The 11581-nt window shown below is 51.3% G+C and overlaps 1 protein-coding gene across 9 annotated transcripts in view; it reads left to right on the top strand.

The window, feature by feature from the left end:
- Positions 1-883: 883 nt before the first annotated feature.
- KDM5C (lysine demethylase 5C) overlaps positions 884-11581 on the top strand; it is a 32550-nt gene continuing 21852 nt past the window's right edge. For 4 of the 9 annotated variants that reach the window (XM_082680755.1, XM_082680752.1, XM_082680753.1 and 1 more), the window contains exons 1-8: positions 884-1325; positions 5625-5702; positions 7957-8079; positions 8373-8543; positions 8920-9054; positions 9800-9923; positions 10032-10213; positions 11250-11408. In XM_082680755.1, the coding sequence (XP_082536881.1) occupies positions 1176-1325; positions 5625-5702; positions 7957-8079; positions 8373-8543; positions 8920-9054; positions 9800-9923; positions 10032-10213; positions 11250-11408 (1122 nt within the window). In that variant the 5' untranslated portion in view covers positions 884-1175. The remainder of the gene's footprint in view (positions 1326-5624; positions 5703-7956; positions 8080-8372; positions 8544-8919; positions 9055-9799; positions 9924-10031; positions 10214-11249; positions 11409-11581) is intronic. The other 5 variants (XM_082680754.1, XM_082680751.1, XM_082680757.1 and 2 more) reach the window with 3 other exon arrangements.

Below are 11581 nucleotides of genomic sequence, written 5' to 3'. Positions count from 1 at the left end.
CACAAATATTTGATAAGTACACTGTAGGCTCACAAATGGGCAAACAGTAGGTGCTTCAAACGGTGGGCACTGGTAGGATACACTCAGGCTTATTTTGTAGGTGTACATGCCACAAATGTGGACACGATAAAAGTGCACACATAACAGGTGAAAGTGTTCATTCAAATGCTGACTGACAATGACTCTTTGGGGTTAAGAATGGAAGCCCCATCTCTGAGAGGTCTCTACACGCAAACTTGGACAAAATAAATATTTTCTTCCTCTCCTCGGGACCCAGGATTCAAAAAATCCGCAATCCCCGGGGAGGGAGCAGCATCCCGACTTCCTTCGTTCAAAGCCCCAGAGGTATCAGCGCCTAGAGCTGGGAGCTGTGTACTCCTCTCCTAATCTGCGGGCCTGCAGAAGGGTGCCTTGCAGTCAGGCACCCGAAGCCGCCTTCTGTGGCCCACACCGGAAAGACCCGGGAGAAAGAGAGCGTGTTGGGGCGGGGCTCGCGCCAGGGCTGAGGTCATCGAGGGGGTGCCAGTTCGGACCCACCACCCACCAACGCCAACTCCTCTTCCGGTCTGTCTCCATAACGCGCATGCGCAGCACTGGCCTTTAAACGTGCACCGCCGGTCCACCGGAAAGAGGATCCGGCAGTTAATTACACTTTGTTCCTCCGCCGCTGAGGCGGACTATTTGCTCTCAGTCTGGGAAGCACTTTTGAGTTCCTGCTTCCTGATAGGGAACCCACGCCTGCCGATTCAGCTCAGTCTCCACGGGATGAAGGCTCCCTAGGGCTTGGCCTCACGCACGTTACACGAGGCTCGGAGGGACACCCTGCGGAGGGATCTGGTTTGTTGTGGTGAAGGGAGGGGGGAGACGCTGACAAACCAAGATGGCGGCGGCGGCGATGAAGGCCGCGGTGGTTGGGAGGTAACTGTGGTGTTGAAGGCTGCGGTAGTTCCGAGGCAGCGGCAGAGTTTGGAAGGAACGGAGCAGGACGAAGAGGTGGTAGCAGTAACGTCAGCCTGAGCCTCTCAGAGCGCGGCAGCTACACGCCCCCTAGGCCCTCGGCGGGCGGCGGCCGCCCCGCTTAGGGCCTAGTCCCCGAGCAGTGCCTCGGCTTCGTACAGCGGCGTCCGCCATGAGTCCTTAAGGGCCGTCCGAGCCCTCCAGTCCTAGGGCCCACCATGGAGCCGGGGTCTGACGACTTCCTACCGCCGCCGGAGTGCCCGGTGTTCGAGCCTAGCTGGGCAGAGTTCCGAGACCCTCTCGGCTACATTGCGAAAATCAGGCCCATCGCCGAGAAGTCGGGCATTTGCAAGATCCGCCCACCCGCGGTAAGGCCCTGGGCTGGTGGTCGCCGGCGACCAGGCCGGGGATGATGAACTAGGGTAGCGGGCGGAGAAGTCTGGAGCGGAGGGCAGCTCGAGCTGTGGGGAGATGGGGTGGCTGGGACCGTTGTGGATGCGACGCGGGTCGGAGAAAGGGTGCTGGGGCCAGGGGTCCTTTCGTGGTGTGAGGGCCCTAAGTCGGAGACCCACCCCCCACCCCCCAACTCCCACCCCGCCCTTCAGAACTACTCCTAGTAAGGTTCAAGACAGGGATGCCTAGTGGCCCCGGGGAGAGTTCCCAGAGAGGCACCCCGCACATCTCTTGGTTACCCCAAACCACCTAGGTCAAGGCTGCTCTAAATAAGGCTTTTCTCCCATTTACTGGCATCATTTCTCTTCAGGCAGGCAGTGTGGTGTAATGGAAAGATCACAGCTCTGAAGGGAGATAGATCTTAGTTCAGAACTCCACTCTGCAGCTTACCAGCTTTGTGACCTTGGACAAGTAACGTAATCTCTCTGAGCCTGTGAAATGGGTCCCATGAATGGTTATTTCGAGAATTGGATTAAACTAGGTAGCGTCTGTGTGTAGTAGGCACTAGATAAGTGGTAATTATTGTGACTGCAAAGGTGTTTGATGTGGTCATTGGTTTGCTCCTATGTGGGTTGACTCATATTTACTCACACCCTGCCAGGCCAGTCCATTTATGATAATATTCTGGGCTGGTAAGCCAGTCAGGAAATCAGTCTCACAGGCTCTATTTGGCTCCCCTGAGATGGGTTCAGGGAATTGTTCCCTTCTTTTCCTAGTCGAAGGCAATATCTGGGCCTTTCCTGCACATCACCGCCCAGGCTTGACTTCTGTGGAGAGTCTTGGACCAGTCAGTTTGGAGTGGGGTATATGAGTCCTTCCCAGAAGATTTCTACTCTGACCTGTCCCAGGATGTAGGAGGTCCCAGAGAATAGGATATTCTTGGACTCCCAGAAACAGAATGGACGGATGGAAGTCTGCCTCCTTTGGAACCCTTGATTCCCAGATGTCAGTGACAAAGGGCATATCTTTGCTCCTAGGCCTGGCTTCAGGCCAGGAGAAGTCCCCCAAGGGCTAGGATAGGCTGCCACCTTGCTAGCATGGAGGGGAAATGATGATATGCGTTGTTCAGTCACCACTTGGGATTCCAAGGGCAGGAATTGAGTTTGTCTGCAACAGGGTATTTTTGAGTAGGTGTCTCCTGGCTGAAACCAAATGGGAAACCCTGCTGCCACCTGAGGAGGGCACCATAGGCCTCCTTATTCAACTTGGTGCTTTCTGGTGTTCAGCCATACATCTAGGCTGGTTTCAGATGGATCCTCTGAGAGGTGTTGGGTAAGCTGATTTCTTCCTTGTTGGAGCTTGGCCACAGATCTCTGAGGTTTCCTTGTCCATGGTGAGGAAGTGGCAGTGGGTAGTGAGAGGTCGGGAAGGCCAGCAGAAAGGAGAGGCTGGAGTCCTGGACAGCATCAAGGAGGCATTCCCTGAAGTGGCCCGGCAGGCCTGTGGGAAAGAGGCATATCTGCCATAAGGGGTAGTTGAGGCTTGAATTTTCTATCCCATTTTTCTATCTTGGACTTCTTGGGGCAGCCTGGCCTTGTGTGGGTATTGTTACCCTTCTTTGGGGGACCAGGGGTGGGATAGGTGACATGTCCCTGGGGTGTGTGTGTGTGTGTGTCCTGCAGGGGGCCGTCCTTTGTTACGCTTCTCTTCTCTACCCCAACACTGTACTTCCCTCTAATCCAGGAGACCTGGCTCTCTCTGGTTTTTGTTCTGTTTTCCCCTCCGGTAGGGCTGCTCCTAGGCCTCCTTTAGGCAGCCAGGACTTCTGGCTGGAATTTAAAGCACTCACCCAAGTGGTGCTTGGGCCCAGAGTGAGAACCTTTGTATGAGTGGGTGCTTGGAAATTGAAGGTTTGCCTGAAGGGCCATTTGGATTCTGAATTGCTAGGCAGGTGACTGCTACTCTTGGGGAAGATGGGTGAGAGGAGAGTGTTGGTATACTGGAGTAGACGCAGGGGAGCTTGGAAGGGTCTTGCTTCCTGCATCAGGTAGCCAACCTTTTTATCACCATCATGACGTAGTGAGTATTTGGCACATGGGAGTATGGGACTGAAGGCAGGATGAGGGAGCTTGTAGGTCCCAGGGAGAGCCAGGCAGGGAGATTTGTTGAACCTTTCCCAGCTATCTGTTGCATGCACAGCTCCTGCTCTAGGATTTCAGTTCTGCCATTTCCTGTCAGGTTGCTTGATGTTGCGCTTATTCTTATCTAGAACTTGATTCAGCAGGAAAGAAAGGTGCCTGGAGTTTGGGGTTTGAGCACCTTTCTGCCTGGATTACCTGCGCTGAGGGAGTGCCCTACTGATGGGAGGCAAGAGGGCATGGGGAGCTTGTCTGGGCTTGAGCCATATCATTTTAGTTTGAGGGTTTTTTGTCGTTGTTGGGTTTGTTTGTTTGTTTTTGCCCCAGCTTCACTGAGTCCCATGTGTTTGCTACCTGCTTTGGCGGGGGGAATATGTGTGCATGCAAGTATGAGTCCTCTGGCCCCTTTCTGTTTTTTTCTTTTTTAAAAAAAATTAATTATTTTATTTTTGACTGCATTGGGTCTTCGTTGCTACTCACGGGCTTTCTCTAGTTGTGGCAAGCAGGGGCTACTCTTCATTCCAGTGCACGGACTTCTTATTGCAGTGGCTTCTCTTGTTGCGGAGCATGGGCTCTAGGGCACGCGGGCTTCAGTAGTTGTGGCACGCGGGCTCAGTAGTTGTGGCTCGTGGGCTGTAGAGCACAGGCTCAGTAGTTGTGGTGCACGGTCTTAGTTGCGCTGCGGCATGTGGGATTTTCCCGGACCAGGGCTCTCGAACCCATTCCCCTGCATTGACAGGTGGATTCTTAACCACTGCGCCATCAGGGAAGTCCCTGGCCCCTTTTCTCAAAGTGTGTGTACAGAAGAGGCCAACAGCTTTTCTTCTCTTTTACCATCCTCCTCCCCCGCTTCCATATGTATGCACATGTGCGTGAACAGTCGTAGCCTGGTGTAGTGCAAAGAGCCTTGGACTGGAGGTCAGAAGACAGGGGTTCTAGTCTTGGCTCTACCACTAACTCAGCATGTGATTCTGGAGAAATCATATTTCTTCTCTGGGCCTCACTTTCTCCATTCATTAAATGAGGGCACTGGTCTAGGTTACTCGAGGTTCTTTTCACCACCCAAGCAGGAGCCAGGGTTCTGAGGAGGAAAGGACTGCGTGGGGTGTGGTGGTGGGGGGGGGGCAGGCGGGCATTGGGAAGAAGGCTTTTCACAGCTGCCCTTTGGGCAGGACACAACAAGCTCTGACTTGGCAGGACAGAGTCTCCCCCACTTTCATTATCTTTCCCTGACTTCCCTCCTTCTCCCCAAATCCTCCCAATTCTTTGCTACCACAGTCAGTGGTGCATCCCAGCACTTAGGACACCCCTCCCCGCTTCCTCCCCTGCCTCTTCCTGTACTGGGCAGGTGTTTGAGAGTGGACCCACAGGAAGCCTTTCTGACCAGGTGAGTATTGCAAATTCTTGCTCCTTGTTCCTTGCTCTTCCCTGCAGTGTCTATCTCAGGCCTTTTAAACTGAGAGAACAGACACTAAAGGCCCAAACCTTTAAATTCTGCCCAAATTGGAGATGAGCTACCCTGCATATGTATTGGGTAGTGAGGTCAGCCTTAGATGTCAAGTCTTAATGATGATTCTTTTGAATAACATTTTCATTTGAAAACCAGTTTAATTTTCATATCAGTCTTATGAGGAAGCCAGGGCAGGAGTTCATATTCCCACCTTACAGTTGAGAAAACAGGTTCAGAAAGGTAAAATCCCTTAGCTAGTAAGTAGTGGAGCTAAAACATGAACCCAGGTTTTCTGACTCCAGATCCTGTGTGCTTTCCAGTACTTCCAGACTGTGTGTCCTATGCCTAGGGGATGAGGAGTTAATATGGGCATAGGGAGAGTTTGAAGTCAGCTGTTTTGGGCCCCATCTCTCTATTTCTTAAAATCCTAGCACTGTACTGTTGCAGGGACTCTGAAGACATTTCCTAGGGTATGTGCATGGGGTATTGGATGTGGACTTGAGGGGCTTCTAAAGCCCTGTAGTGAGTTGTGTGTGTATGGGTTGGGTGTTTGCCAGGTTAAAAGGTCTGATGTGGCTAGAGGTCTGGGAAGGCATGAATGGGGTGCTGAGCTGCTTTTGGCGCCCCTCTGGTCTTGCACTATACTGGAATAACCCAACTCCCTTTTTTCCTCTGTACCCACTCAGGACTGGCAGCCACCCTTTGCTGTAGAAGTGGACAACTTCAGGTTTACTCCCCGAATCCAGAGGCTGAATGAACTAGAGGTAAGATGACTAGCAACTGGTGGTGGGGTTGGGAGAATGGATACCTGAGCTCTGATCCCACTTCCCTCCTACCTTCTCTGTCTAAGGTACTTTACCTAACTAGGCCTTTGTTCTCTCTTCTGTGAAATTGCCTGGAGGGCATGGAGGAAGCTTTAGAGCTCTGAATGTAACCTAGAGCAGGAGCATTTAGCATCCCAAATCTGATAGCCCCAAGGCTGGGGGTGGCCCTTTCCCACAAAGGTTTGCTACTTCTGAAGCTCCCCTGTCAACTAACCTACCCTGCTTGGGTCAACAAAAGAGAAACATGGGGCTGGTTGAGACCCTTTCTTGCTTGGCCAGCTGAATGTGTCCTCATCTATCCAATTCATCTACAACCCTGTGCTTCCTACCTTTCTTCCATGGTGCTTGGTAAGGTGGGAGGTGAGGTGGATGGGTAGGAACAACACAAGAACTGGTCTGTGAGGAAGCTGGAATGGTTACAAACTTGGACAGAGAGTCAGGCAGGTAGGCTTTTCCCTCTCCTTTATGTTCCATACAGGAAATCTAGGCCCTTTGCATGGGTAAGATGAGGTTCTCCACTAAGGACTTGAGAATGCCCCAGGGCAATGAGAGTAGATGCCCTCAAGCCAGTTCCAGAGGTAAAGTTCTGGAGTTTCCCATGGAAGGTGTAGGGTAGAGGTATGCTACCACTCCTCTCCCTCATTATTATGTATCCTCAAGCCTTACTAGATGTCTGGGGGTGTGGGGGTGACTATTAGGCCCAACCGAATACCCGTTACCTAAAAGCGTACTTGTCTTCTAGACCACAGTTCCTCAACCTTGGCACTATTGACATTTTGGGCCAGGTAATTTTTTGTCGTGGAGGGCTGTCCTGTGCATTGTAGGATGTCTGTCAGCATCCCTGGCCTCTACCCACATAGTACCCTCTCCCGGTTATGGCAACCAAAAATGTCTCTAGGCATTACTTAAATGTCCCCTGGAGGGCAAAATTGCCCCTCATTGAGAATCACTGTTCTAGAGTCGGTCTAGGTGCTGTGCTGGTCAGGGCAAAAATCATCTCTTGTATGGGGTACAAGGTCCTTAGAGAAATGGATCTGACCAGATCTGCTGGGGTATAGCTAGGACAAGGTGTAGCCTACCATGGGACAGGGACAGGTTTTCTAGAGAGATAGTGCTGGCTAATGAGGGGGAGGGACAGGGATGGGCCAAGGTTGGAAAGCTAAGGGGTTGAGGTGGAGGGAGTAGGGTTCCTGGCCCCTTAGGGATTCTCATAGCAAAGGAGCCATAGGGTGTTCCTTTCCACAAATAGACCTTACTTTTCCTCATCTGTGAAAGAACTGTCCCTGTTTCCCCCTAATGGGATCAGAGCAAGGTAATGAATGATAATGACTCACCCAGTTCTCCCTAGAACTAGGCCTTCTGATTAGGGTGAGGTGGTTATAGACTTGGGGCCTTGGGGAGCCCTTCTTGGGTCACTGAGATTTCGGGAAAGCATGGTACATGCCTTGTTCCTAGAATCTTTGGCCCACATTGGTTCCTGGGTAGGCCAGGTGGCAGTGCTGCTTTGGTACACCATCTCAGTTCTTTAGGCCATTCTATCTTTAGCATACACTCTCACCCTTCAGCTACCATGGAACAAATTTCATGGTGCATGTGAAGAGGTGAATGTTTTCTTTTGGAGCCTTCATTCTCTGAAACATGCCTAGAGCTTAGATTTAATTCCAAAGTTCCAGAGGGCATTCACTGTTCCTCTCATAAGTCTACCCTTCTGGGGTGAGTGGACTGGGCAGTTTTTTATTTCCCTCATAATCAGAAAACGGGTCCAGAGAATAGAACTGACTTACTCAAGACTATACAGCAGATTATTAGCAGAGGAAAAGCAAATACGTACGTTATTTGACACTCAGATCTCTTGGTACCTGCTGTGTGACTTGAGGAAGCAGGGACTCTCTGTAAAAGAAATGACAATACTTCTACAGCCCTGTCAGGGAGATTGAGAAAGAGTATATGTAAAGTTTTGGCTGTTATGACTCTACCTGCTCTGTTTTGGGACCTTGGGCTTCTCCTGTTGCCTGGAAGGTGGCAAAGATAAGAGAGGTGGGCGAGGTGCTACCTAGAGTTGGGGATCCAGTTCACTGGGAGAGGCCCTGGGTAGTGGGCTGCTCTGCATCCCTTCTCCTCCCCTAAGATTAGGCCAGAAGATAGGGGTCAGGTAGAGGGGGAGGCCGGCCTCTCTGAGCCATTTTTTCTCCAGGCCCAGACGAGAGTGAAACTGAACTACTTGGATCAGATTGCCAAATTCTGGGAAATCCAGGGCTCCTCCTTAAAGATTCCCAATGTAGAACGGCGGATCTTGGACCTCTACAGCCTCAGCAAAGTAAGAACAGGTTTTTCTCAAACCCCTCCCCACCCCACACCTTAATATCCTTGGTACTCTGGGGGCCACCTTGGTTTGGATATTGGATCTCTAGGCTACAGTGGAAGGGGCACAGCCTGGTAGCACACAAGCTGTCATCAGAACTTCTTGGCATCTCTTGGCTGCAATTTGAGTCTGAGTGGTGGAGGTAGGAGGGGGTAGCCTCCAGTGAAGTGAGGGGCTGGAGTTGTCCTCGTTGTCCTTTCTGTACATACATACAGCACATCCACGTCCCTTTCTGCTTGTCCTTACAGATCGTGGTGGAGGAAGGTGGCTATGAAGCCATCTGCAAGGACCGTCGATGGGCTCGGGTGGCCCAACGCCTCAACTACCCACCAGGCAAAAACATTGGCTCCCTGCTACGCTCCCACTATGAACGCATCGTTTACCCCTATGAGATGTACCAGTCTGGAGCCAACCTGGTGGTAAGGATGCCGAGCCGGGGTGGGAGTAGGCTTTCCCCTGCCAGATGCAAATTTCCACACTTGTTCTTAATGGAACTGGTTCAGTGGAGTGGACTGGAGACCTGGAGAGGTCTGGGAAGAGATGGAGTTTGGTTTAGTTGGGGAGATGGTTGCGGGGAGGGGGTTGGAAGGAGGGATGGCATAAGCAGAGGCATGAGAAGAATTCCCAAAGTGTGTGCTGGTGTCAGTGGCCAGTTGAGCAGGGCCTGTTGGGTGGGTGGGTGGCGGGCGGTGTGAAACCACGGCTTTGGTTGCTATTGGGTGAGGGTAAAGGGAGGTCCTTGCTGTTGGGAGCTGGGGCCCCATGCCCTGACCCTTACCCCTCACCTGTCCCCAGCAGTGCAACACACGTCCATTTGATAATGAGGAGAAGGACAAGGAATACAAACCCCACAGTATCCCCCTTCGACAGTCTGTGCAGCCCTCCAAGTTCAACAGCTATGGCCGGCGAGCCAAGAGACTACAGCCTGATGTGAGTACTTCCCTTCTTCTAACTTGGAGCTTTGGTGGTGAAGAGTCCTCTCCCTTCCCTCTGACCAAGGTTCTCTTCCCTGTTCCACTCTCCCTTCTCTTGGTTCTCTGAGTTCTGAGCAGTAGTGTGCCTCTTTCTGGCTTCACTCTTGCTCTTCCTCTACTCTCAGCTGAGCTTCTGAGCTGGGTTTTGATCTGTTTGTATAATATCTTTCCTATGTCTGGTGTTCTTGCCTGCCTTGTTCCTTTCCTGACTCACTCTGCTCATAGGGGAAGAACTCTTCTTTTTCTCCTTATAACTATATCTTAGCCTCAGGAAGAAGCTTATGTGCCGGCATTCTTCTGGGCATTGGGGATACAACAGAGAACAAGATACACACTGTCCCTGGGCTCACCGAAGCATGTAATTTACCAGATCATATTAGTCACTGCCATTTATTGGTAGATTCAAATACTTAGATTTCTTTATATATGTTTTCCTCAAACCCCTTGTAACTGTGAGATAGGAGTTAATATTCTCATTTTACAGTTGGAAAAACAGATCCCATCTTAATTCCATTCCAAGAGAGGAATGAGGAGGGAGTTCACTTACCCTCAGTCTCCAAAAAGCAATCTGAATTCTTGCCTGGGCCCACCTATGCCTCCACCCTGGCATGAACTCATGTGGTAGAGTCCAGGCTGTTGTTCTTTTAGGATGGGGCAGTCTGCCCAAGATAGTCTTGATTCATTTCCTTCTTTCCTTCCAGCCGGAACCCACAGAGGAAGACATTGAAAAGAATCCTGAGCTGAAGAAGCTTCAGATCTATGGGGCAGGCCCCAAGATGATGGGCCTGGGCCTCATGGCCAAGGATAAGACTCTGCGGAAAAAAGGTGAGGCCTGACAGGCTGGGGCAGTGTGAAGAATGGCCTCACCAGGGGAGAGGAGCCTGGGCCGCGACTTTCAGACTTGTACTTTAGAGCCATTCTCCTCTCTCCCAGATAAGGAAGGGCCCGAGTGCCCCCCCACCATAGTGGTGAAGGAGGAGTCAGGCGGGGACGTGAAGGTGGAGTCACCCTCACCCAAGACCTTCCTGGAGAGCAAGGAGGAGCTGAGTCACAGCCCAGAGCCCTGCACCAAGATGACCATGAGGCTGCGGAGGAACCACAGCAATGCCCAGTTTGTAAGGACCTAGCCCTGCCTTCCTAATGCTCTGCTTCTCATCCCTTCAACGAGCATTTCCCCAGCATGGCACTGGACCAGGTGGCATTAAGCAGAAAAGTGGGCCTGGTGGGCCCTGCCCTCAGGTAGCTCACTTAATTGGGGAAACAAGGCCAACTCACATGGAACAAAGAACAAGAAAGGGTGATCAAGTGCTGTCAACATGAAGTGCTGGAAGGGTGCAGAGGAGGAGACTCCCTCTCCATTGCTTCAGGATAAAGGCTAAGCTCCTCATTACAATGCATGATCCAGTCCCTGCAGACCTCTAGCCTCATTCCCCAGCACTGCCCACCTTACTCCTTCTGCTATAGCCACACTGAACTGCTTGTAGGTATGTTTGTTTTTTTCCTGAGATGTGCCATGCTTTCTTTCCCCATCCTTTGTACATGCTGTTTCTTCTGCCTGGAAGAGTTTTCGCCTGTGCTCTGCCCCATTGCCAAATTCCAGTTTGCCTTCAGGTCTCAGTTTCAAGTGTCACCGTTTCAGTGAAGTTCTTCTCAAGGCTGTTCCTCCTTATCTCCAGCTGATTCGAGTGCTTCCTCCTTTAGGTTTCCATAGTACCCTTTTATGGGCTGCTGTTGGCAGTTTCCACACTGCCCTTTAATTTTTATGAACTTGTGCCTCTGGAGTACTGTATGCCTTTAGAAGGCAGATGCCATGTCTCATTTATCGCTGTACTGAAGAGTCCAGCGTAATGTTGAACACATAAGTGTTCAGTAAGTATTGAATGAATAAAAATGGGGGATTCAGGACTGAATGATAAAGACTCTGCTGTCACAGCTCTACAGTTAGTTTATTTGGGGAGGTGGTACGTGCATGCAGTTAAATTCCAGGCCTAGCATGACTAACCTGTACAGGGCCATGAATGATCCAGCCAGCAGGCAAGGTGGGTTTCTAATGGAGATCTTTGTGGACTAGGGTGCAGTCTGGAGGAGTCTGATGTTTGAAAGGCTGGACAGGGCTTAGGTTGATGAACTGTTGCCTCCCTCCCCTGGCAGATTGAGTCATATGTATGCCGAATGTGTTCCCGAGGGGATGAGGACGACAAGCTCCTGCTGTGTGATGGCTGTGATGACAACTACCACATCTTCTGCTTGCTGCCTCCTTTGCCTGAGATTCCCAAGGGTGTCTGGCGGTGCCCAAAGTGTGTCATGGCGGTAAGGACTTCCCAGCCCCAGTCTATGTCTGCCTCATAGGCTATCCTTGCCTTCCTTCATCCGGTCTTATTGAAAGCAGCCTTCTAGCTCAGCCACAGTCTTATGTTTTGGGTCCCTGGGGTGGGGCTAGGTTGGGCAGAACTTTGGGAGAAAGAAAAGGAGGACACTCAGCC

Source organism: Grampus griseus (genome assembly GCF_964374135.1).
Source record: "Grampus griseus genome assembly, chromosome: X".
Lineage (NCBI taxonomy): Eukaryota > Metazoa > Chordata > Mammalia > Artiodactyla > Delphinidae > Grampus > Grampus griseus.
The sequence above is the reverse complement of the archived record's forward strand: the minus strand, read 5'-3'. Positions and strand labels throughout refer to the sequence as shown.